The sequence below is a fragment of the Podarcis liolepis genome, assembly GCF_965112155.1.
Source record: "Podarcis liolepis genome assembly, chromosome: 1".
NCBI classification, from domain to species: Eukaryota; Metazoa; Chordata; class Lepidosauria; order Squamata; family Lacertidae; genus Podarcis; species Podarcis liolepis.
In genome coordinates, this window is record NC_139554.1 from 103,783,695 (window position 1) to 103,806,728 (window position 23,034).

The 23,034-nt window shown below is 41.3% G+C and overlaps 1 protein-coding gene across 4 annotated transcripts in view; it reads right to left on the bottom strand.

Annotated features, from left to right (window-relative positions):
* The window catches only part of PRPF40A (pre-mRNA processing factor 40 homolog A), a gene marked incomplete at its 5' end in the record, with an annotated part of 62,078 nt that extends 39,421 nt beyond the window's left edge, over positions 1-22,657 (bottom strand). For 2 of the 4 annotated variants that reach the window (XM_083493711.1, XM_083493710.1), the window contains 19 exons: positions 151-267; positions 410-501; positions 649-763; positions 1,260-1,393; positions 2,639-2,789; positions 3,218-3,326; positions 4,049-4,213; positions 4,643-4,707; positions 6,062-6,170; positions 7,604-7,894; positions 9,878-9,902; positions 10,521-10,641; positions 11,015-11,125; positions 11,223-11,300; positions 12,801-12,823; positions 14,068-14,098; positions 16,662-16,742; positions 19,782-19,919; positions 22,256-22,657. In XM_083493711.1, coding sequence (XP_083349837.1) covers positions 151-267; positions 410-501; positions 649-763; positions 1,260-1,393; positions 2,639-2,789; positions 3,218-3,326; positions 4,049-4,213; positions 4,643-4,707; positions 6,062-6,170; positions 7,604-7,894; positions 9,878-9,902; positions 10,521-10,641; positions 11,015-11,125; positions 11,223-11,300; positions 12,801-12,823; positions 14,068-14,098; positions 16,662-16,742; positions 19,782-19,919; positions 22,256-22,657 — 2,358 coding nt within the window. Of the gene's footprint in view, positions 1-150; positions 268-409; positions 502-648; positions 764-1,259; positions 1,394-2,638; positions 2,790-3,217; positions 3,327-4,048; positions 4,214-4,642; positions 4,708-6,061; positions 6,171-7,603; positions 7,895-9,877; positions 9,903-10,520; positions 10,642-11,014; positions 11,126-11,222; positions 11,301-12,800; positions 12,824-14,067; positions 14,099-16,661; positions 16,743-17,290; positions 18,075-19,781; positions 19,920-22,255 lie in introns of those variants that run through there. The other 2 variants (XM_083493713.1, XM_083493712.1) reach the window with 2 other exon arrangements.
* Positions 22,658-23,034: the final 377 nt, after the last annotated feature.

Genomic DNA, 23,034 nt, shown 5'->3' on the forward strand with positions numbered 1-23,034 from the left:
GAGGGAGCCGGCGTACAGTTTCCGGGTCATGTGGCCAGCATGACTAAGCCGCTTCTGGCGAACCAGAGCAGCACACGGAAACATTTTATCAAGTCTTCTTAACATTAGGATTTTAAAAAAATATTCTGGATTTTTAAAAACCCAACTTACGCTATTGAAAGCTAGCTTGATATTTCCAGCATCTAAAGTGGTAGCTCTTTTAGTTGAACTGATGACTGTGACAAAGTCTTCAAAAGTAGTATTCACTTCAACTACAAATCCTTTGTCCTGCAAAACAGCAAATTTTGATGTCACAAACTCACGTTACAACATGACAGTGTGGAATCCCAGCTCAAGGTATCTAAACCCACTCATTTTGGGTTGGAAACACTGGTTTTCTCCCAGCAACTAAAAACACATTTCCCCTCACCTTTAAGATGTCTTTTATTATCTTTTTTTCATCATGGTAGCGTGCTTTCAGATCTTCAACATAAAACTTGAAGAGATCAAGTGCTGTTGAACCTGAAGAAAGAAACTACATTGGTCAAAACCTCCCGCTAACCCAAGAGTTGCATTTCTTATTACATTAGTAACCCTGCTTTTATCTACCAAAAATGCACAAGCATTACCTCCATCTTATTTTCTACAAGCAGGAGAGAATATACTTACCAGGCTGACCAAGCATGTTAGTAAATCGAATATCAGAACTTATGGTTGGATATAACTCCATCCATGATGACATTGAATGCAGCTGGCCATGTTCATGCAGCTCATCCAAAAATATCTGCAAAGGAAACAGTAGAAAATGGGGAATCTCACAATCCTGTATATTAAAATGGAAATGAGTCAGCCCTGTCATTTTTACTGCCCCATAGAATGCTACAATATAGCATGTGGACATCAAATGGAAAAGCATCTAACATACCCCTAGGACTGCAATACTAATAATGTCTACTCAGAAATTAAGTCTCACTGAATTAGTGGCACTTACTACCAGCTAAGTGGAGTTTGGACTGCAGTCTAAAGTAGGGGTGGCTAACCTGTGCTCCCTGATGATGCTGGACTACAACTCCCATCATCCCTGACCATGGGCCATACTGTGACAGACATGCCAGATGATGATGAATCAGAAATAAATTTACTTCAGGTAAATCAGACTATGGTGAAGCCATAAAATGTTGACCTGCAAGATCTTTTAGTATTTATCTACATTCATTATTTGCACATTACAGAATACCTGTAACACCTAATAGCAGGAAGCTGTTCATTCTGTCACTAACCTGGAAAGATTCTCTGTTTTTACGTTGCCGTCGTCTTTCCCTGAGCAATCCCTTCTGCTTTTCTTCCTCCTCCTCCTTTTCTAAAGCCCTTATGTGCTCTTCGAAACATATCAATGCATCCTCCTTATCCATATCTAGAAAAGCAGCATACAAACATTTCAGAAAATGAAGGGTAAGGTCCAACTGTGGTAATTTGCTTGTGTAACAATCTTCTGCTTGCACAAACATGACTTCCCTTCCTCTCCTCCTCCACAGCAGCCCCCTGCCCCTGGGGGAAAAAAATCTGCTTCAGTAGGTAGGAGGTGAGGGGGGCTGAGAGGAAGGGAGAATCTTTTTGTGCCTGTTGACACAACTGGATCTTCCCCAATGCTGAGGTAAGCCCTTCTTAAAAAATCTGGTTCGTGCTTTTGGCAAAGCTTTTGCTTTGTTTCTCATGTAAGTTTTATAAAGTCTCAGAGGAAACCATAGCCCTCTCTTTAGATGTTACATTATCAGGGGAAAAAAGAAGGAACAGGCATGGGGCAAATGTGCTAACCCGACCCGCGCATCATTCTCATCAGCATCCATGTTCTGGAGGGCAACTGCCTGAAGATTGGAGCCACTTGTGCACAGGGAGCCTCCAGGAGTACAGCAGGCTTCTGACATCAGACAAGTGTCTTTCAACATCCTTGCCTGCCTCAACATTTTTAATGGCAATTTCTCACTACAAGAGCAATCTGTAGCAAGCCTCAGAAACATGCACTCCCTTCCTTCATTTCTGCTATACCAATGACAAGCTTTTGATTTTAAAGTAACAGGAGCTTTCAATGATTTCCAAACCCAAGATACCCAAGTGCTTTGCTTATATTCATGTTATCTATCTATCTATCTATGTAATATAATATATAAATATATATATACATATGTGCACGGACACACACCCCACCCAAACAAAATATTAACAAAAAATACTGCTAAACCATATAAAGGAAAATAAACTGATTAGGTCTGAATTGGATCAAAGTCTGTGCAGTGCTGGCTCCTGCATTCTCCACCAAGAGCAATGTGAGTTGGGAAATCTTGGCTGCCAAAGGTAACAATGCTGTTTTATCAGGCACACCACCTCTAAACTGGAGCAAGCTAGATTGAAGGTTAAAGATCCGAGTTGCTGTTGCCATCAGATCATCACTAAGATCAAATTCTGACAATAAAGGAACAAGGATATTTTGAGTTGTATTTAACTAAATGTTTGTGCTAGTGCAATGGGATAATCCTTCCTCATGCTGTCCCCAAGTCTGCTCCGGAGTGGGAAGAAGGCCTGGAGCAGATTTAGGAGGCACAGAGGGGAAGGAGAGGGGGGAAACTTTAGCACTATGTGGAATACAACCCTGTCTCCTTACTCTGAAGTTCCTCGTCTTCTGCAAAGGTAGGATTGTCCATCAGATATTGCTGAGCCTCTGACCAGGTAGTACAGTATGTGACATTAGCCATATTATCCAAGATGTTTTTTAATGCCTCCCAGTTCCTCTTCCTCAACTGCTTGGCCTGTTCCTGAAAAAGTTAAATGATACATTTAATGGCATTTGTTTTGCTAAAATGCTCGGTATCAAACATTACCAACAGATTATTAAGAGGCGGCATTTTGTAGCAAATCCGCCAGTCTGAAGCAACTGCATAAATTCATCACTGAAGAAGAAAGAGACATCACACTACTTTTCATTGCCAGGATGCGTGCATAATTCTGGATAGACTAGAAGACTATCTTCAAGAAATGCCTATGGTGTAACCACCACATCAAGCTTTTGCTCTATTGTGTTCAGGACTAAATTAAGTAGTGCCACATTAAGGAAAAGACATTGTCATTTATAGAAATCTAGATACGATATTTTTTAAAATGTAGAGGAAGACAGATTTATCTATAGAAAAGAGGAAGAGGAGTAAGTGGGTGTGTATGCCCCCCATATGAAGAAATAAATTACCTTTTCCTTCTTTGATAAGAAGAAAAGGACATCTTCATAGATTTCAAGACGATCACGTTCTGATATTGCATTCCAGACTTCCATCTCTCCAAACATTTGTTCAGCTTTTCTGTAGATAGAAATAAGAAGAAAAAAGGCTCTATAAATCACTTTGCTCCCACTCTTTCCCACTAGTCAGCCAACATCCCAATCCTTGCCAAATGTGTGATAACCAAGAGAGTACAAAATGTGTAATCATACATAACTCATGTTTAATATTACAAAATCATTCCAGCTTGCAAAGCTAAAATAAAAGAACTAATGTGTTAACAATATAGATTTTTTTTAAAAAAGTTATATGTGTTGTATTCCATCTTCTGCCATTGCTTTGATGAAAGGTTTTTGTATTTTTAGAACACACAGCAATGGATCCCTTCCTTGCTTGCATCCATTCCCAATACATATTTTGCCAACAGTCTCAGTGACAACTTCTCACACACTGCAGTCTTTGTACAAATGCAGAGGCAACCGTGGTTTGTATCTAGACTTTCAAATTGGTGCAGAGTCAGAGTTTCACTCACAACAGAAAAGGGGAGGGAACAGACTTCTGCCAGGTCCTCCTCCTCCATATAAATCTGCACCAGACAGGAGGCATGGGCAGCAGAAGTAGAATTTTGAGAACATCACCTTGCAACAGTGACTTTGCACAAATTGTTATTCCCCATAGCACAGTATTTGAAACAGTATTTTAAAGTGTTGTTTTTTAATTCACATTCCCCTCTTAAGTCAACCCAAGCTCAAGTTTTAAATTTTGAACTGCACAACTAGTATTATGCATTAGATTTATCTTACTTGTATCTGGTAGTGGATGTCATCTTCTCATGGTTCTCAAGGAAACGCTGAAAAGATTCTTTTGCCTCTTTGTATTTTAATCTTGCTTCTTCTTTTTCTTCTTTCTCTGTCTGGACCTTGTAAGCATTAAATGCTTGCTTCTTCTCACTTAGTTTTGCCAAAGCACTACAAATTAAAGAAAAAAAGCCATACACTTATTGATAAATGCAGTATCAACTACAACTGATCATTTTACGAAGATTCCTTTTAACACTGCACACAGGGGGAGAGTTTCAAAGTATTTAGTAAACAACTGCTTCCCCTCAAAAAAACAACAACAGCCCAGTTTTAAAAAACCATTCAGGAGAATAACAAGTTAAATTTGTTTATTTATTTAAAATATATACATAGCTTGTTTTTTTTACATGTGTCTCAAAGTGGCATATGAAGAAAAAAAACATACAACACACAATTTTAAAAAGATTTAAAATATCAGAAAATAGGAACATTAGGGCAGCATTCAAACCATGAGCTCACTTGAGCAGTCAGAACATCAGTTTATACAAACAACTACTTAAAAGCATGTTGATTAAAAAGAAAATAGGAACAGCATACCTGTATCTTGGATCGTTAATTATCATTTTCATAGCTTGCTCCCAAGAGGCGTTGGATGGCACACGCTATGAAGACATGAAGTAAATCATGTAACTCCTCCAATCAGTACTTCTGTTTGTGCAATGGTAGCTTTAGGGATGCTAGCTAAGGTAAGAATGGATGCATCTAAACTGTGCAGTGGGGCATAGTTGTCAAATGCACTGAATCAGATTATTTGGTGGCAAAAGTGGGTAAATATTCTGCTTGGTATGTTTTTATTATAAAAATAAAAGAATATTTGTACAAAGGACTGTCACATTTCTTTGCTTTTCCTGTAAAAATGATAAAACTACCATAAAACTAGGAAATGATAAATTTTGTACATAAGACATTTTCTATCTTCATGAGTATTTTTAGCCTTCTCATAATTTACTTACACTTCTAGAAATGGTGCATCAATCAGTTCGTTCATGAAAACAAACTATGGTTAACAGATTCAGGTAGGTAGCCATGCTGGTCTGATGCAGTCGAAATATATTTAAATATTGTCCAGTAGCACCTTAGAGACCAACTAAGTTTGTTCTTGGTATAAGCTTTCGTGTGCATGCACACTTCTTCAGATACACTGAAACAGAAGGTGCTACTGGACAATTTTTTAATTTTTTTAAACAGTTATCAGATTACTATTAACACACCAATCTGGACTGCTTTGTTTCTTCCTATAGCATACAGAGGAAACAAACCACAATCTGATTGAAACATAGCACTAAGCCAGGGTTTGTCATTTGCTTTGCCCTTAGTGCTAGTAAAGAGAAGCAAAGCATGCATGATTGGCTTGTATATGATTTAGCCTTTGTTTATGGCTTATCATGAGTAAATATGGCTAGTGTTGCATTCCTTATTTTCTAATTTTTTTTGATAGGGCGGTAAGCTAATTAAACATAGGGCTTTGTCCTTTTGATTCTGCAGTGATGTTTCATTAGTAACATTTGGGATGTAATACCACTTAATAAAGCAACATCTGACTCTTCAGAGTGAGAATTTACAAAGAGTAAGCAGATAATTGAAGTTTTTAAACACAACCGTTTTTCCTTCTCTTCATTCCACCCCCGCCCCCCCCCCCCGGGCCAATTCTGCAAATGTGGAACTGTTGTGCCACCAGAATGCTCTTTTCACATAAAAATTTCATTTGTCTTTCCTTCTTTGGTCTCACTGCCCCCCCCCCCGCAAAAGACCTAAACAAATGTAAGAATTTTTCACCAATACTGGAGCATGATGTGAAAGTTTATACCAAGTACATTTTGGCTAGAATATTCTTTCCATGTTTACTTCAATATGAATGTTATTCCATAAAGTGTCTTTCAAAATCAGCAATTCTCTCAACTCAAGTATATTTGCAATTCTTGAAATTTTAAACAGTAGTTGACTCAATTTAAAAACCTTTTCTTTCAATAGTTCTTTAAATGCTTGCTTAGCTTCTTCTTTTGTATTCCATGTGTAGGTCTTTTTAACTGGCTGGGCATCTTCTTCGTCCTTTTTGGCGGCAACACTATGGATTTAAAGAACAGCATGCCGCTTTAGCAAAAACCAGTGCTAATTAAATGTAAGAGACACTAAGAGTGGGAACTGTAAACAATAGAGCTAATGTCTCCCAGGAAGTGACAGCATACACAGATGAACCCAAACAGACTTCGGGCGTAATGTGGTTCCAGGATACAGCATTATCTGACAGCTCCTAGCCAGTGGGTTAAATCCTTAAAAGATCAAGCAAATCACTGCTCATGCAACAGGGCTTTCCTGGCTCCTCCTTTCCACTACAAACCATGCAACTCCCTGCCTCTTCCCCCACCCCCCAAAAAGAGCTATTGAGAGTCGATAGACCCTCTAGACCTATGTGGGATGGGGTAGTTCCGATTCCTTCAGAACTAAAAATATATTGGTTCTCCACTGAGAAGGAAGAAGCAATTTCATACCTGACAATAGTTATCAGACCAGTAATTTTAAAGAGCTCTTTGCTCTAAAGTGCTAGTTTTCTTGCAAATCAGGTAAAGGCTGAAGGCAATTTAATAAGGCGTTCATAAGACTGTTATGTATGAAATGCCCTTGACTTCTTTTCAAAACCCAATCCATGAACCAATTCATACACTTTCTGGCTGTTTACACAGCCTACGTGTTGCATGGTGCATGTACAAATGAGTTTGCAAATGAATACACATGAATGGTTTTTTTGGATTTGAATGAATGTGGACATGAGAGAGAGGCGGGGGGGGGGGGATGGGGAGTATGTAGCATAGCCTGGAAGATTAGCTATGAGGGAAGTACAGCCCTTGGGTTGAAATATACCCTTCAACGGCCAAACTACACATTACATTATTCATAGTATTTTAAAAGTATACTTAAACATGTTCTAAAACTTTTGTTCCACAGAACTGCCCATATATATATATCCAAAGGAAGAAAATAATGGCTTGGACATGGCACTGTCAAGTCCATTCATGCTTATCTCACCTTGCCAAGCCTTTTCACTTTCCCAGGATGCACATGAAAGCCTTCTGCATCTAGTCTTGATCTCCCTCCACTCACTGGATGTGAAGGGAGATCAACTAGGTGCTTCTGCCTCTTATAAGTGGCAATACAACATACCACTTAGGAATGGAGAAAGAAAGATTAATCTACAGGGAGGATCACTCCAAATTTGCTAGGTAGGCTCCCAAGGAGTGGGAGGGTTGACTCTGTATCCACCAATTTCCTCATCTGTCTGCTATGGAGTACAAAACAATTCCTAACCCTTATTTTAACCAAGTCTATTCATGCAAGGCAAGTTATTTCCTTATTTTAACCAAGTCTATTCGTGCAAGGCAAGTTATTTCCTTTCGCATTCCCCACTTTTTTTTTTGCCAAATCCAATTCCCCCCCACCCCAAGTACTGTCTTGAAAAAAAATAGAGATTAGTGCACACCAACTAGACATAGCATTACTTACTCTGAGGATTCCTGTTTAGGAGCTTCTTCGACAGAGTTTGTCACAACTTCTGCAGTCTGTTCCTGTACAACAGGAGCAGCTGGCTGTATCTGCTCATCAGCTGTAGCAGTGACCCTTTCATTTTCTATAACAGTAGCAACAGTGGAAGGCTCAGTTTCTGGAGCCGATGCAACAGCTGGAGCAGCAGGGATTGCTGGGGCAGCTATAGGAGCTTCAGGAACAATGGCTGCAGCATTTGTAACCCCTGGTGCGACTGCAGATGATGTTGGAACAGATTCCTCTGGTTTACCGCTACATAAACAGCAGACATCATATTTGTGTTAATAACCCTGCCAATCACAGGAACAATGCATTTATCATTGAGAATTATTCCGGGGGAAATCCAATTTCTCTTCAGATTTTGGCAGCCTGGATTGGCCACTGGATTGTGGTTTATGTCTTTAATTATGTATTTATAACACATACTTTCATTTTAAAAATTCAAGGAGCATAGAATCAGCATAAAAATAACATTAAAAACATCATTAAATCTTCTAGAGTGCAATTGGCCAGCCTAAACAACATAGTTTTCAGGAAAAGCATGAATGGAAGGATAGTTCCTGCCAGCTCTCTACTGGTAGAGATCCGTAAGGTAGGGTCTGATGTATATGGCTTTCAGATTACTGGTTCCAACTGTCCAATGTAAACTTACACATTATGAAAAAAACTGCAGACTTCTAGGTTTGCAGAATGCAGTGCTGAAGACCAACAGTTAGCTTAATTTGCCATGCTAATTAACAAAAGCCAGTTCTGAAATTTCTTTGAAAGAAAAGGCGAAGTGAACAACTATGTTAATATGTTCCCAAATCCCCCTCCTCTATTAGGTAATGTATATGTTTCACTCTTAAGCAGTATGTGGACCGAGAACTCCCAGAAGTGCAAGCTGGATTTCAAAGGGGCAGAGGAACCAGAGACCAAATGGCAAACATGCCCTGGATTATGGAGAAAGCTAGAGAGTTCCGGAAAAACATCTGTAATTGACTACGCAAAAGCATCTGATTGTGTCGACCACAGCAAACTATGGCAAGTTCTTAAAGAAATGGGAGTGCCTGATCACCTCATCTTTCTCCTGCGAAATCTCTATGTGGGACAGGAAGCTATAGTTAGAAATGGATATGGAACAACTGATTGGTTCAAAAGTGGGAAAAGAGTACGCCAAGGCTGTATATTGTCTCCCTGCTTATTTAACTTATATGCAGAATTCATCATGTGAAAGGCTGGACGGGATGAATGGCAGAAAGTGAGGAGGAATTGAAGAACCTTTTAATGAGGGTGAAAGAGAAGAGCACAAAATATGGTCTGAAGCTCAAGATCAAAAAAACTAAGATCAGGGCCACTGGTCCCACCACCTTCTGGCAAATAGAAGGGGAAGAAATGGAGGCAGTGAGAGATTTTACTTTCTTGGGCTCCATGATCACTGCAGATGGTGACAGCAGTCATGAAATTAAAAGACGCCTGCTTCTTGGGATAAAAGCAATGACAAACCTAGACAGCATCTTAAAAAGCAGAGAAATCACCTTGCCGACAAAGGTCCGTATAGTAAAAGCTATGGTTTTCCCAGTAGTGATGTATGGAAGTGAGAGATAGACCATAAAGAAGGCTGATTGCTGAAGATGCTTTTGAATTCTGGCACTGGAGGAGACTCTTGAGAGTCCCATGGACTGCAAGAAGATCAAACCTATCCATTCTGAAGGAAATAAGCCCTGAGTGCTCACTAGAAGGACAAATCCTGAAGCTGAGGCTCCAATACTTTGGCCACCTCATGAGAAGAGAAGACTCCCTGGAAAAGACCCTGATGCTGGGGAAGATGGAGGGCGCAAGAAGAAGGGGACGACAGAGGATGAGATCGTTGGACAGTGTTCTCGAAGCTACCAACATGAGTTTGACCAAATTGCGGGAGGCAGTGGAAGACAGGAGTGCCTGGCATGCTCTGGTCCATGGGGTCACGAAGAGTCGGACATGACTAAATGACTAAACAACAATATGTTTCAGTACTAAGAAATACTCAGAAGATTCTGAAATAAAATGTCTGTTTTAAGGCAACCACCACCACCACCACCCAATGCAATAATGCATGTGGAGGCAGCTGAGCAGACGAAGATGAAGTTTAGTGTGCAAGTGGAAGTCTGCTCCACCCACAAACAGCTAGTGTAAATATAGATGTATTGATACCATCCTTCTTTTAAAAGACCCAGCTCATGGAATTTTTCTCGAGTAAAATATTTTCAAACATACCTGTTTTCTTCAGCTTTAATCATTGCTGCACAAAAGAAATAAATTGTTGTCAGATTTATTTATAAGTTGAATAAAACTGCATATTAGAAGATAAAGTATGTTAAGACAAGTACTAAACTGATCCAAATGCAATAAATTGTATCAAAATATTGAGCTGCAAAGTAAGACTGTGGCCTCTGCGTGGAACTTGGGAATAGAGGCAACAATTCTCTCACTTAAAAATTACTGAAGGAAGCTACTACTACTGGGTGACAGCTGCTCTTTCAAGTGATTCCACAGTAGCTATTGTGGTCAATTATGTTATTTTCGTCTTTGTCCATGACAGCTTAGCCAACATATTCTCCCTTTTCCTCCCCCAATAAAGACATTTATTACATTAGGGACAGTTTCAGTATATAATAGTATCCAATCCAATGACTAGAGTTATCTCTGCTACCCAGAGAATACGGTGTATGCCAGGATTGCCACCTTTGGCTCTCCAGAAGTTGCGGCATGACAACATCTACCATCATTTTAGCCATGATGGTTGTGGTTGATGGAAGCTGAACAACATCAGGAAGGCCACAGGTTAGACAAGCCCTGGATTATACCCAATAGGTGCTAGCTATAAATCAAGACAGAAAAAAGGTCCCACAAAATTTACCTTCAAGATCTTCAAGTTCCTTGGGTTTTGCCCAGCGTGACTCTTTTGTTTGGGAATTGTAGTAGTAAGGCTTTCCAGAATCAGACTTATATTCCTTCCACGGACATTTTGACAACATTTGCTAGAGAACAGAATGTTTAGAAAAAAGTTTTAAAAATCATTCCGTAATATGACATGCCATATATTAAAAATGCCTATAAAATCAAAGGAGAGGCATGCAAAGCCATATCAAAAGAAACAAAGGACAAAAGATAAAGGGCTGCACGTGAAATACCATGCCTGTAATGGAGCTTTTGGGGCACCCTCTTCCCACTGCAGCCCCTCAAAAAGCTAATCCTGAAGTTTAGGGAACTCTCCAGAGTAGGATTCAATGTGGCACGAATGGCTGCAGCTGGAAAGGAAAACTGGCACACACTCCAGTGATAAAAGGCATTTTATACTCACTGAAAACATGGTCAATTAAATAGGCACTCTTCTCAATTTGTTTATTTTACCTCTGCAGGTGTTTTGAGATCATCTGGTTTCTCCCAGGTAGACTGCTTTGTTTCAGTATTATAGTAGTATGTTCTTCCATCTGGTGACTTATGCTCTGACCACATAGATTTCTATGAAAAACAAAGCTTCATATCAATAAATTCTGCAACATGTCTAGGAAGTGCAAGACAAAGTGCCACAAAAATGTCTACAGGGGTAAATTGATACCTGTTTCGAAGGTTCCTCATTAGCAGAGCTGTTGGCTGGGGTGACTTGCTGCACTGAACAAACTACTGGAGGTGTAGGCTAAATATTAAAGAGGAAAGCACACTTCTGAAGAAAATATAGCAGCTTAACTTTTTCTTTAAAACAATGTAAGATTGCAAACAGAAGAATACACAGCCATAAGTACAGCATACCCCCAATCTGTAAAATGGTCCCATTCGGATGCAATGCTAAGCCATGCATGATTCATTAATTCTGGGCTTCACTACTAGGAGTGGCATTAGCGGTCCCAACCAGTGTCAGAGGACTCATGCCAGAATAACTGCAAAGGTGAAGTCAAGGCAAAACTCATCTGCTCCTGAAATCTGTAGTCAGGTGAAGCAGACGTCTTCTCCAAACCAGGGATCTTCTGGGAAGTGATAGCTACCAACTCTACAAAGACCACCACTATCTAGCACTCCTGTTCCTCGGTCTGCAGTCCTAGCTGCCCTCTCCAAGTCTCCTGCTCACAAGATGCCACTACATCTCCAGGAGCAGTCTGTGATAAGAACATACAAAGAGACTGCTTGATCAGGTCAATGGGAAGCTTAGAATGCTGCAGGTATGGTGGCATCCAGTGACAGCTCCTTCCAGGGGAGTTTACCTCCTCCAGAACACACCATCTCCCCATTTTCCAGACTCATAAGCTCTGAAGATATGGCACCTGTCTTTTCAGAATTCAGCTTTAATTTACTAGTCCATAGCCATTACCGCCTCCAAGCACCAATCTAGCCCTTCAACCTCCTCTCCCAATTCAGAGGAAACACAGAGACAGAGCTCCCAGCAGTTTCAGAAAGATGCTAAAAACCTCCCCCACCATACCCAGTAACAGTTCAAAAGCATCTGTTTCTGTTCTCAGCAAGTTGTCTCACGAACATATTATGAGTTCTTTAAGAGCACATTATAGATACAGGTGAACCGATTGTCATTGTGTACTTGGACTTTCAAAAAGGTTTCAACAAGATACCTCACCAAAGCTTTCTGAATAAGCTTAGATGTCATGGATTTAGAAGAGATCTCTTCTTGTGGATCACATATTGTTTAGTAGCAGGAAGCAGAAAGTAGGAATAAATGGGCAGTTCTATGAATGGAAGGAGTCCCCTATGGGCTGATTTTGGGAGCTGTGCTTATTAGTTTATTAGCATCTAGAGTAAATGATGAGTAGTGAGGTGGCCAATTTGCTAAATTGCTGATAACATTAAATTGTTCAGGGTCATTAAAAAAGAGAAGTTGTGAGGAGCTCGAAAAGGACCTCTCCAAAGAAAGTGAACTTTTGGGAGCAAATAAAATGTATTTCATTCATGTACGTGTTTCAGATAAGCTGACATAAAAGTCAACCATGTTGTTGTATTTTATGCACATACACTCTTGTTATGCATACATGTTGATGTTTGGAAGGTATGTAAAGGAACCCAGGCATCCAACACACAGGGCAAGGTGCAATCTCGCCTTAGCATGGAAGGGAGAAAAATCATGGAAACTGGACAAAGTTTAATACATGAAATTATTAAATTGCCCAAGCAACAAAAGTTCCTTGCTTACCTGAGTTCCTGGGGGGGCTAAACCTATGAAATATAAAATGATAAACTACATTTCAGCACAACCAGAACAATCCACACCTCCACATTTGCTTTTAATGTGACTCAAAAGACTTTCAGACCACATGAAAACATACATGTTAAATTTTACAAGTGACTTACAATTAACCATTTCAAGCAGACTGTATTATGAATTTACATTCTGGCAATGAGCAGATAGTAGATGCAGCCAGTCACTTCTTGTTATAAAAGCTTTCCCTCTAAAGCTCACTGAATATTTCAAGAATCTCTCAGTTACTCCTGCCTATTCACTTTGAGCTTCAAATGAATAATTTTCTCAGAACAGGAAGGCCAGAATCTGAAATGAATGCTCAAAATCGAATGATCCACAATGTTGACAACGATGAAGATCTAACTGTCATGTTCACAGTTTTATGCAAGAGTCACTATATTCAACTCCAGCACGTTCAAGAGACAATACTCACATGCTAAAACTGGGACCTGTAACAAAACATTGTAACATGCAATGCTCCTGTTCAGTGTTCCAGTCATAGACAGCCATGTCTCCCTACATGATATTCCCTTGATTTGCCATTTCCCATTCCTTCCCCATCAATCAGTCAGCATTACATGGCCTGTGGGTAAGCTCAGAGCTTATAAGGATATTTTTGGGGTTCCCCCGCCAAAAGTGTTATTTTTTAACTTTTTTGTGCTTCTGTAAACTTCAGGGTTCCCAAGCCTAGTGAAATTTCCCTCTTGTGCTTGTAAATGTTTTAGGTATGCAAGGATGCCACACTCACTCTCTGGAAATAGAGGGAAAGATGCTGGTGAAATTCTCCATTGGTAAATGAACAAACTCTTTCAATTTAAATTCATAAATAAGTAAGTATGAGGTGCATCATACTTCAATCCCAGATAAATCCTTCCGCAAAAAAATCCTACCTCCTTGTCAACAGAGTGGGAAGCACCTCAATGTTTTAGTAAATAGGAAGAAGGGATATTTTCAAATTCTCCTTACATACAGGCATTTGTGCATGTTTGGCATGTGCACCATTTTCGGCACCACAAAGGGGAAGAATGGGGGTGGAAGGCTCACTTACGGCCCGCTGACACGTTTGGTACCTCAGAATGGAACCCCCACATAAAAGAGGAGTTGCCTGTAACTGAATAAACTCTTAATTTTAACCCACATTATTATTAACAAACTTCTTTTTAGTTTTGAACCTTTTCTGGTTAAATTGTTAAATAAATAGTGAATTCTTTTTACATACCAATTTGAGAATCCATATTGTTTACTCCTGGCTGTAGGGGGAAAAAAAAGTTAAAACTTACATGATGTATTACATGCTAACTTAAGCAAATTCAACTATAGGAGCTTGGTAGCAGTTACTGTTTCATAGACAGAAATCACTCTTGGAATGTAAAATATTAACAAGACAGCATCTCCCTCTCTCACACACTCTCGTCCCACTGAGGACTTAAACCCAGTACTACATTATGACATTGCCCTGTAATGCCTACCCCCTGGTAAACAACCACCAACCTTATTTTGCCACCACAACCAGTGAGTAACATATCATAGCTTTGCAAAATGAAGTAATGGTAGTGAAGAACAAGGGATGATGAAGCTTTTCCATTTTAAAGAAGTTAGGATCCTATGTGCAACTTTAAGAATCCACCCCAGCCTTTTTCCTCTGCCTGCCTGTATTTCTTTCTGCCTCCCCCTCCCAACTTCGGTAGGTCACTCACACGTGGAGAAGTGAAGAGAGGTAGTGGAGCAATGGAGGTGTCCCTGCAAGCCATCTCCCACTTGTCAGCCAGTAGGAAAGCCCCCTTGCCAGCCAACAGCCAATAAGAAAATACAGAGACTGAGGAAGGCACTACAAACAAGGTAATACTGGGAATTTGATAAGGTAGTTTTTGCTTTGAAACCTAACCCCTGCTTAAGAAGCAACTCTGCTATGTGGGTGGTGACCATTTTAGGCACATCCAATTGACACACGATCGCCGATGCGTGTGTGTGGTGTGGTGTAATGGAGCGCACTTATCTGTGCTCCACCAATGTGTGCAAGGGCTGGGAACGAACCCTCTGCACAAAATGGTTGCTGCCTGTATATAAAGCTACACATCACACTATCAAAGCAGCCCTACTAGTCATGTTTTTGATAGCGCTTCCAATATGATTTTCAAATGTCTGCTACGACATGCCTCATTCTCCTGGATGCTAAAAAGGAGCTATGAGAAAGATGAAGCCGGCACTAAACATGACTAGATAATGCAATTCGTTAACAGGCGCTTGGTGAACCATATTATTGTTCTGCCAACCGCTAAACTTGGAAAATCTTCAAAGGACTGTTTCAAAAGATTGAACCAATTAATCTTGAAATTGAAATCCTATGAATTGCTCTCTGTTATTCCAATTAATTACTGTGAAGGTGATGCAACAGTATAGCAACACTATGTTAGTCAAGTGAGAGGTGATGAAATCTTTTTTATGATAATTTGACCTAACCAGAAAAAACCTTTAGATTTATACTATAAATATGCCATAGCTAAACAAATTTCCCGAGGGAGCCTTGTCCTTAAATGTTCAGCAGCACAATCGGGTGACAAGGCTCATGACATCACCAGGCCTTTCACATCACCTCACATTATTTCAAGAATTCTTCAATACAGGACTATCTGCTCGAGTAAGTTGTCACATAATAAAATTTGATTTATTTTGTTTTTCTAACGGGGGGAAGGGGCTGGGAGGGGGGGAAAGAGAATGGAGAAGTCATTTTGTGTGCCACTTTTGTTTTGCCACTTATCTTTTAGCATTTGCTGCTTTAAGCATAGCTCTGATGCTGTAAAAATATTCCCTGGGTCCCTGAAGCTGCTATTCAGGTGTTTTAGGAAGCTTTACATATTCTGAATGCATGAAACTGAATTATGAAGACATAACATATAGTTTAGCACTAGACATGCCTCTCGTCTTCTCCACCTCTGATACAGCTTCAAGACTATGGCAGAATCCAGTACCTTTTAAAATTAACCACAGTTTGTTGTTACATTTGATAAGAAAAACTGTAGTTTATTTAAACTATTGTTTACTTAATCTTTAAAGTTTACTGTTTTACCATTGAAGAGTGGGCTATTGTAAGCAATGTGCACAATAGGTTACTTAGAATGACCCTTGAGGCTGTTGTACTGCCAACAGCCCTAAGCAGCATGGCTATTTGTCAGTGATGATGGGAGTTACACTCTACCATCCCTGCACTAGAATAACAAAGTATAGCTTAGTGAGAAGGGAGAGTCTGTGACAGAAAGAAGTCCAGAATCAGGAGGAGAGGAGGGAGGCCAAGAGGCAGAGATGAGTCAGGCTGTTGAAGAAGCCAGGGTGCCTCCCTGTCCTGCTACTACAAGTTCTCCTCCCCTGGGTCTCCCAGGACCAGAAGACACATGAAGAGAGAGCAGCAGTGACAGGCATGTCAGCATAGTCTCAGAATGCTTGGGAAGGACCTGGGAGAGATGATTTAGGCAGCTGTGGGAGGGCAGGGACTTTCAGCCTCTACAACTGCCTCACAGGGACAAGATCTACTGAGATGAATTGCTGTGCTCATCAGGCCCAGGGCTCCTGAACAGACATTTCTGCTAATAAAGAGTTAACTTCACTTACTCTGGGTGCTTTATTCCCGACAACTGCTCCTGACATTAAGTAGGAAATAAATCACACACTCCTGTACCTTATAATAAGAATAAGCCATTAACAACATAGCTGGAAAATTATTCAAACAGGGGGGGAAATATTCATTGTATGCTAGGTTAAAAATAAAATACAGTTAGTCAACGGTTTAAAATCACAAAATATAGATTTAATAATTACCGGTCCTGTAGGCTGCATGGGAGCATGAGACATATGGGGTGCCATCATTCCAGGCATCACTGATTGCATCATTCCAGGCATCTACAATAAAAGTATCATTATAGTACGTGTTTACAAGTTAATACAAATTGCTACATATGTAACTTTTTATGCTAATAGAAATAGTGTTTAATCCTGCTCAAACATAAATAAATTGGGGCATAACAAAGAAATATAACTATGTAAAGTGCTTTATACTCCTAACAAAATATTTATCCAATAGCTTAATGGTTTTCCGGGTACAAAATCTTACGTGACCAGAGGAATTTCTGTGGGCATGGGATTATTAGTTAGAGGGCCAACAAATAAGGGCAAGATTTTTCAGCTACTCATAGTGGTCTATCAAATGGGTACCCAAAGCAAAAGATAAAGGAAGTGAAGTTTCAGGGTGGAGGGGAAAGCAGAAAGGTTCTCTCAAGAATACAGGGCTCCCAAAACTCAGTGTTTTAATATTAAATAACCCCAAATATTAGCACTATTCATGAAACACTGTAGGAATGGGGCCCAAATCAATTAAGCATCTAATTCCAGTTCCCAAACCCAATCCATGTGACTTATGTAAACTCTAATAATCTTGAGGGCTCATTTACCTCATCTATGAACAGAGGATAATACCTGAAGAACTTGTCTCACAGGGCTGGAGTAAGAGTTATGCTTGCAAAGATGTTCCAAGATGAAGAGTACTATAAAGTTTAAGAATTATGACTGCAGGGTTCAAAAACATGAACTGTTAAAAAAAGCTGAGAAAAGCATGCAACAGGGATGCAAACTACCGTAGCTGCTTAAAACCACATCACTGCCCTTGTTCCTGAAAGCATCATAAATATGCTGAAGGGGGCTATTCTTCACATTGGGACGTTGCAAGGCAACGGTTATGTGGGGGGTCTAGCAAAAGCCATTCAAGGCAGAGACCCAATGCAGTTACTATGAAGAATTAATCTGTTTGTGTATGCACATGATATTTTAACTGGAAATGAATTTTGCAGGAAAGCTAGAAGTTTTATTTTCGATTTTTTTCATCAGCCCTTATTGGGGGACTGCAACAAGTGGATGACAACAAGAGCAGTGGACTTTACATATGCGTGTAATGTATTCAATTGGCCATATTCAGCCAATTTGATTGGCAAGCCCCACAAAAAGTTCTTGGGAAATCACCCCCCACTATAAAGTGACAGTCCCTGGAGGATTGGCCAAGTGACCCCATTCCCATGTATCTTCAGGGAGCATCAGGTTACTGCTCCCTCTTACCTTCCATCTTGTGTGGAGGGAGAGGTATTTGGTAGGGCTACTGCTCCACCCTCAATCCACAAGGTTTTCTTGGAAGCGTGAGGAAGAGAAGAAAGAATGGGAGTGGCCCTCCCATTCCCCACCATCCTGTAGAAGCAGGAGAAGAAAGGAGTCTTGCCCCACTGCTGCTTCCAAATAATTGTGTTCCATGCTAGAGATGCTCCCTAAAAGCTTCTATCCAAGTAGCTTTTGAAACAAAGGATTTCTTAATTCAGAGATGCCAGATTAATAGCCTCCAGGACACAAGCTGTATGCTCCCCACATTAACAGAACTTGATAAATCCAGTTTGTTCTGATCCTGGTGAGCCACAAAAACTCAATGTTTATCCAATATATGATGGGCCACAATACATGGTTATAAAGCCTGTTAACTGTGTGTTTAACAGCCCTGCTTTAACTACTTTGAGGCAACATTAATTTTATGGGTTATGCACACAATTTTCAAGGTCACTATAAACCAAGGGCAGAAGAAAGTGAATTCTATCATCAGTAGGAACAAGCTGTTATTTAAATTAAGGGAAAAGGTCCAATGGAATATGACAAAATACTGTGGGTACATTCCCAGTGGAACTATGGGTATTTGCCCCCAAAAGCAACAAGGAGAGGGGTTCTAAACAAAAAGATAAAAGTTCATGGGAGGGCAGACGTAGGAGTCTAAACAGATGGATAGCCACACTCTTAAGATAACAAAACTCCTATATTCTGGATACCAAACCACATTCTGACCTACTTAAAAACAATTCTTGTTTCTAATAATTTACCTCTAAAATACACACCGGAAGATAGAAATTTTACTGACACTATTAACCAAGGGAAAGTTGACCAGCAAAGCTTCACTGGAGAATACAAAGCTTTTGTAGTAAAAATCACCGTTGAAAGTGAGCAACTACAGAAAATAACACTCACTGCCCAAATTACTTTGCATTTCTTTCCTTCTCCTCTTTAGTTCTTGTTTACGCTACCCTACAAAAACTAAAAAGCTGTCACACTGTTCATAATCTGGAAGCATGCCACCCACAAATCTGATCTATGAACTGCATGCTAGGACAGGGTTCCCTTTATTCGCCTTCAACTAGGACATCAGGGAAGAAATATTTGGAAGATGCTGGCTTTACTGAAAAGGCATCTGATCTGACAGCCGGGGGGGGGGGGGGGCAATCCTAAGCAGAATAATGTCTTCTTTAACTATCGTCAGAAGTGGGATTTCTCCCAATGATGGAGAAGCAGAGAAGCAAATGCTAGACAGAGTTTATTGTTTCTGATTCTTCTAGATAACCATGGAAGAGACAAATGAAATGCTACAACCTCTACAATTGAGAGAACAGGGAAAGTAAAGCGCTGAGAGAAAGGGCTCAACTGCTCACTGGCCATACCTCTCACGGATTCTCAAGGAGAACACAGGATATATGCTCGTCACTCTGATCATATAAGGGCTAAACCCCTTCACTTCACAGCACAAAGGCCCCATAACTATAAATATTCAGGAACTCCTACAAAAGGCATTACAGTGGTAGGGTTCTGTCTTCTTTTTGACCTACTGGTTACATGAATTAAAATATGTCTCAACTGAGAAGAAGTGATTTGTCTACTTGCAAGACAACTTTCAATTCAATGAAGTCAATAATGTGTTTTTTCCATAAAGAAAAGAAAAGGTAGTTTAAAAACTGTAGTGATGTGAAGCTCAGAGTAATCAACACCTACTGAGTTACGGAAAAACCTAAAATGGATTAAAATTCATGCTTCAAAATGCACCTTTTAAGACGCTATTAACAAAACCAACAAAAACCAACTTACCTGTCCCATTTGTGGCCCTCCCATAGGGGGCATCATTTGAGGCATCATTCCATGAGAGACTGGAGGCATATTGGGTGGCCTTTGGCCCATAGGATGCATTCCCATGGGAGGGTAGTGAGGCATACCCGGATGTCCCATCTGAAAAAACAATATTCGTGATAGATCAAGATTCCAAGATAATAAACACAATGGAAATAACCTCTCTGGGTTCCAAGTCAGGTCATTTAGGTATTGTTGTCTGCTATAATAAAGTTATGGCCTCACATGTGGTTTGCTTCCATGAAATTCTCGGATTCATCAATATATTTCTTCTTAAGTTTTCTAACGTGAAAGTAGATTACTCTCAAACTATAATATTCCAATCCACTGGTTTTTAATGCTTTCCAGAGTTTCCACAAAAGCAAACCCCAAACTTTTGATTCTTTGCAGCATTACCCTATAGAGTAACTTAGAACATTGAGTTATAGAGCTATATAGTTATAGAGTATAGCTTAGAACATTGTGTGAGATTTAAAAATGCTCTTTAATGAACAGGACTTCCCCAATTTTTGAAAAAGGTTTGTATTTAATATGGACTCCAACAAATGAAACTGGGTGTAGATGCCCTGATCCAATCAGGAAAAACTACCACCTCTCCCCACTATCATTCACAGAAGTCTTTATTGTATAAAAATCTATTTCATTAACAGTAGGATTCCCGTGGATCCAACCAAGTATCCTCCCTATCTGCTAGGCTTTTATGAGTTTTAATTTCTTTATAATGTTAAAGTATTGTAGAAAGCTTAAACATTGACTCAGCCTCGATAAAAACAGAAATAGCAATCTGATTAACAAGAATGTCCTGAAATTTTTATCACATTTAGAGATGTTACTGAAGAACAGCCTTAAGCTCCAATCCTCACTGTATTAATATAAAGGCCAACAGAAGGATATGCCACCTGCACTTAAGTAGTGCATGGCAAGTCATGATGCGATACTCAGTATCTCCTGCATCCAACCACAATTGGATGGGGGCTGCATGTTTGATAGAACTGCAGTTTTTAACTTCCTAAAGGAACTCAAGCAGTATTGTTTAAAAAACTAAATAGAATTAAATACAACTACTAAAAACAGCATATTATTGGATTACTTCCCACATTATGTGTCTAACATGTATACACCTATTTGCCATTCAGGCCATTACCCTGTAATGGGCAAAAAAGAACAACATAAAATATGAAACTATCCTGACAATCATGAGCATATTATTTTCAACTTACTGTATTGGCAAGTGAGCACTACCAATTACCTAAATTTATGATACCTCCGTGGGATGTGGGTGGCGCTGTGGGTTAAACCACAGAGCCTAGGACCTGCCGATTGAAAGGTCGGCGGTTCGAATCCCCGCGGCGGGGTGAGCTCCCGTTGCTCGGTCCCAGCTCCTGCCAACCTAGCAGTTCGAAAGCACCCCAAAAAGTGCAAGTAGATAAATAGGGACCGCTCTCCAGCGGGAAGGTAAATGGCGTTTCCGTGTGCTGCGCTGGTTCGCCAACTGCGGCTTAGTCACGCTGGCCACGTGACCCGGAAGCTGTCTACAGACAAGCGCTGGCTCCCGGCCTCTTGAGCGAGATGAGCGCGCAACCCTAGAGTTGGTCACGACTGGACCTGATGGTCAGGGGTACCTTTACCTTACCTTTATGATACCTCCACATACAAGAGGTTCCCTGCTACAGAACTTTATCTTCCAACTCCTGGAGCAGTGGGCTATAATGGAGGGGAAGATGAGGCATAGGAGGGGACAAATCTTGCCAGCATGCCCCCACTCCCCTCTCATGATTGTCTTCAGACACTAAACTGAATACCTGATTGGACCTTGCTCAACCATTCATCATATGTACAGACTTGCAACTAAAAATTGTGTTAAAAACAGCCATTTTCTACCTTAGAGGCCCAACGCCAGATTTACATATTACCGTCACCAAACAAAAAGTTACCCTTTTCTCTCATTTTATGAGCACACATTGCATCCAGCTACTTGAAAAGCACAAGGTTAATCAAACTACAGTATGAATCTACTTAATACATAACTTGATAAGCAGCTTGCTGGTAACGAAGTAGCCCAAAACTTGAACAAAAGGAGTTCGGACATGATGTGCTTAAGAGATCAAGATAGGACAAGACGTCTGTACAGAAAAAGCTCCATTATTAGAAACCGATTATGTTAGAAGCATGAAGTACACTCTTTTTTCTTTTTGGGATGTGTGTAGGGCGTGGGAAACAGAGAAGGGCGATTATGCCGGACTGCAAGTTGCCCCGGACCTCTTATAACAACTACCCATCTCCATATTCCACTCAGGTTAGACCAGAACCGTACCCAATTCTTCGACTTCAGAGTTTGAGGATCACGCTGAAAGCGCTCAGAATGAACGCGCGACGGGTAACTCCACGCGGGAGTTAACGCAGCGGGAAAAACAAGTCACAACCATTCCACTCACCATGAGGGGCTCTCGGCCCATACCGCCACCGCCGCCTCCTCCACCGCCGCCGCCGCCACCTGGTCGCATCGAAGGATTGAGGAGGCTGCCGCCGCCGCCACCTCCGCACCTGCCCAGCAGCCTCCCCCGGAGCGGCTGGCGGGAAGACGGGCCGAAGGGCAGGAGGGGTTCGGGCTCCCCTCGAGGCGGGAGGAGGGGAGCCAAGAGGCTGACGGGCTTCCCGGCCGGCCAATCCGGGCGGCCTCCCATGCGGCTGCTCTTGGGCGACTGCTCCGGGCCGGGAGCCCCCACGGGCCGCACTCCCTCGCCGGGGTTGAGCTGCATGAGGGGAGGCGGCTTGGGCAGGGAGAAAGGGAGCGGCTGAGGGGAGGCCGCGGCGGCCGCCGAGTCCCCGCCTGACATCGCCTCCCCTGGACCGGGCCCGGCTCCGGCGAGCCTGCCCTCCCGGCTGCGGGGTGTCTAAGCGGAACCGTTAGAGGAGGAGCGAACGGGAAGAGGAAGGGGGGCGGGCGGGGGCCGCCCTGCGGGGCAATGGGAGAAAAGAGGTTCCGTCGAAAGTCAGGCTCACCGACACGTAAGGAGGAGCGCCCTGCGCGCGCGGCTGGGCCGGAACAAAAACTCACTCCAGGCCGGGTTGTGGGGAGAATTGAGGGCCGCCGCCGCCGCCTCCCGCTCTTCCTCCCCTCAGCGGGAGGCAAAAAGCAAAGCGGGGGGCGAAGGGGGAAAGAAAAAAAAAGCGCGCGTGGGGTCAGGGCTTAGCCAACGGAAGGGCCTGAGGA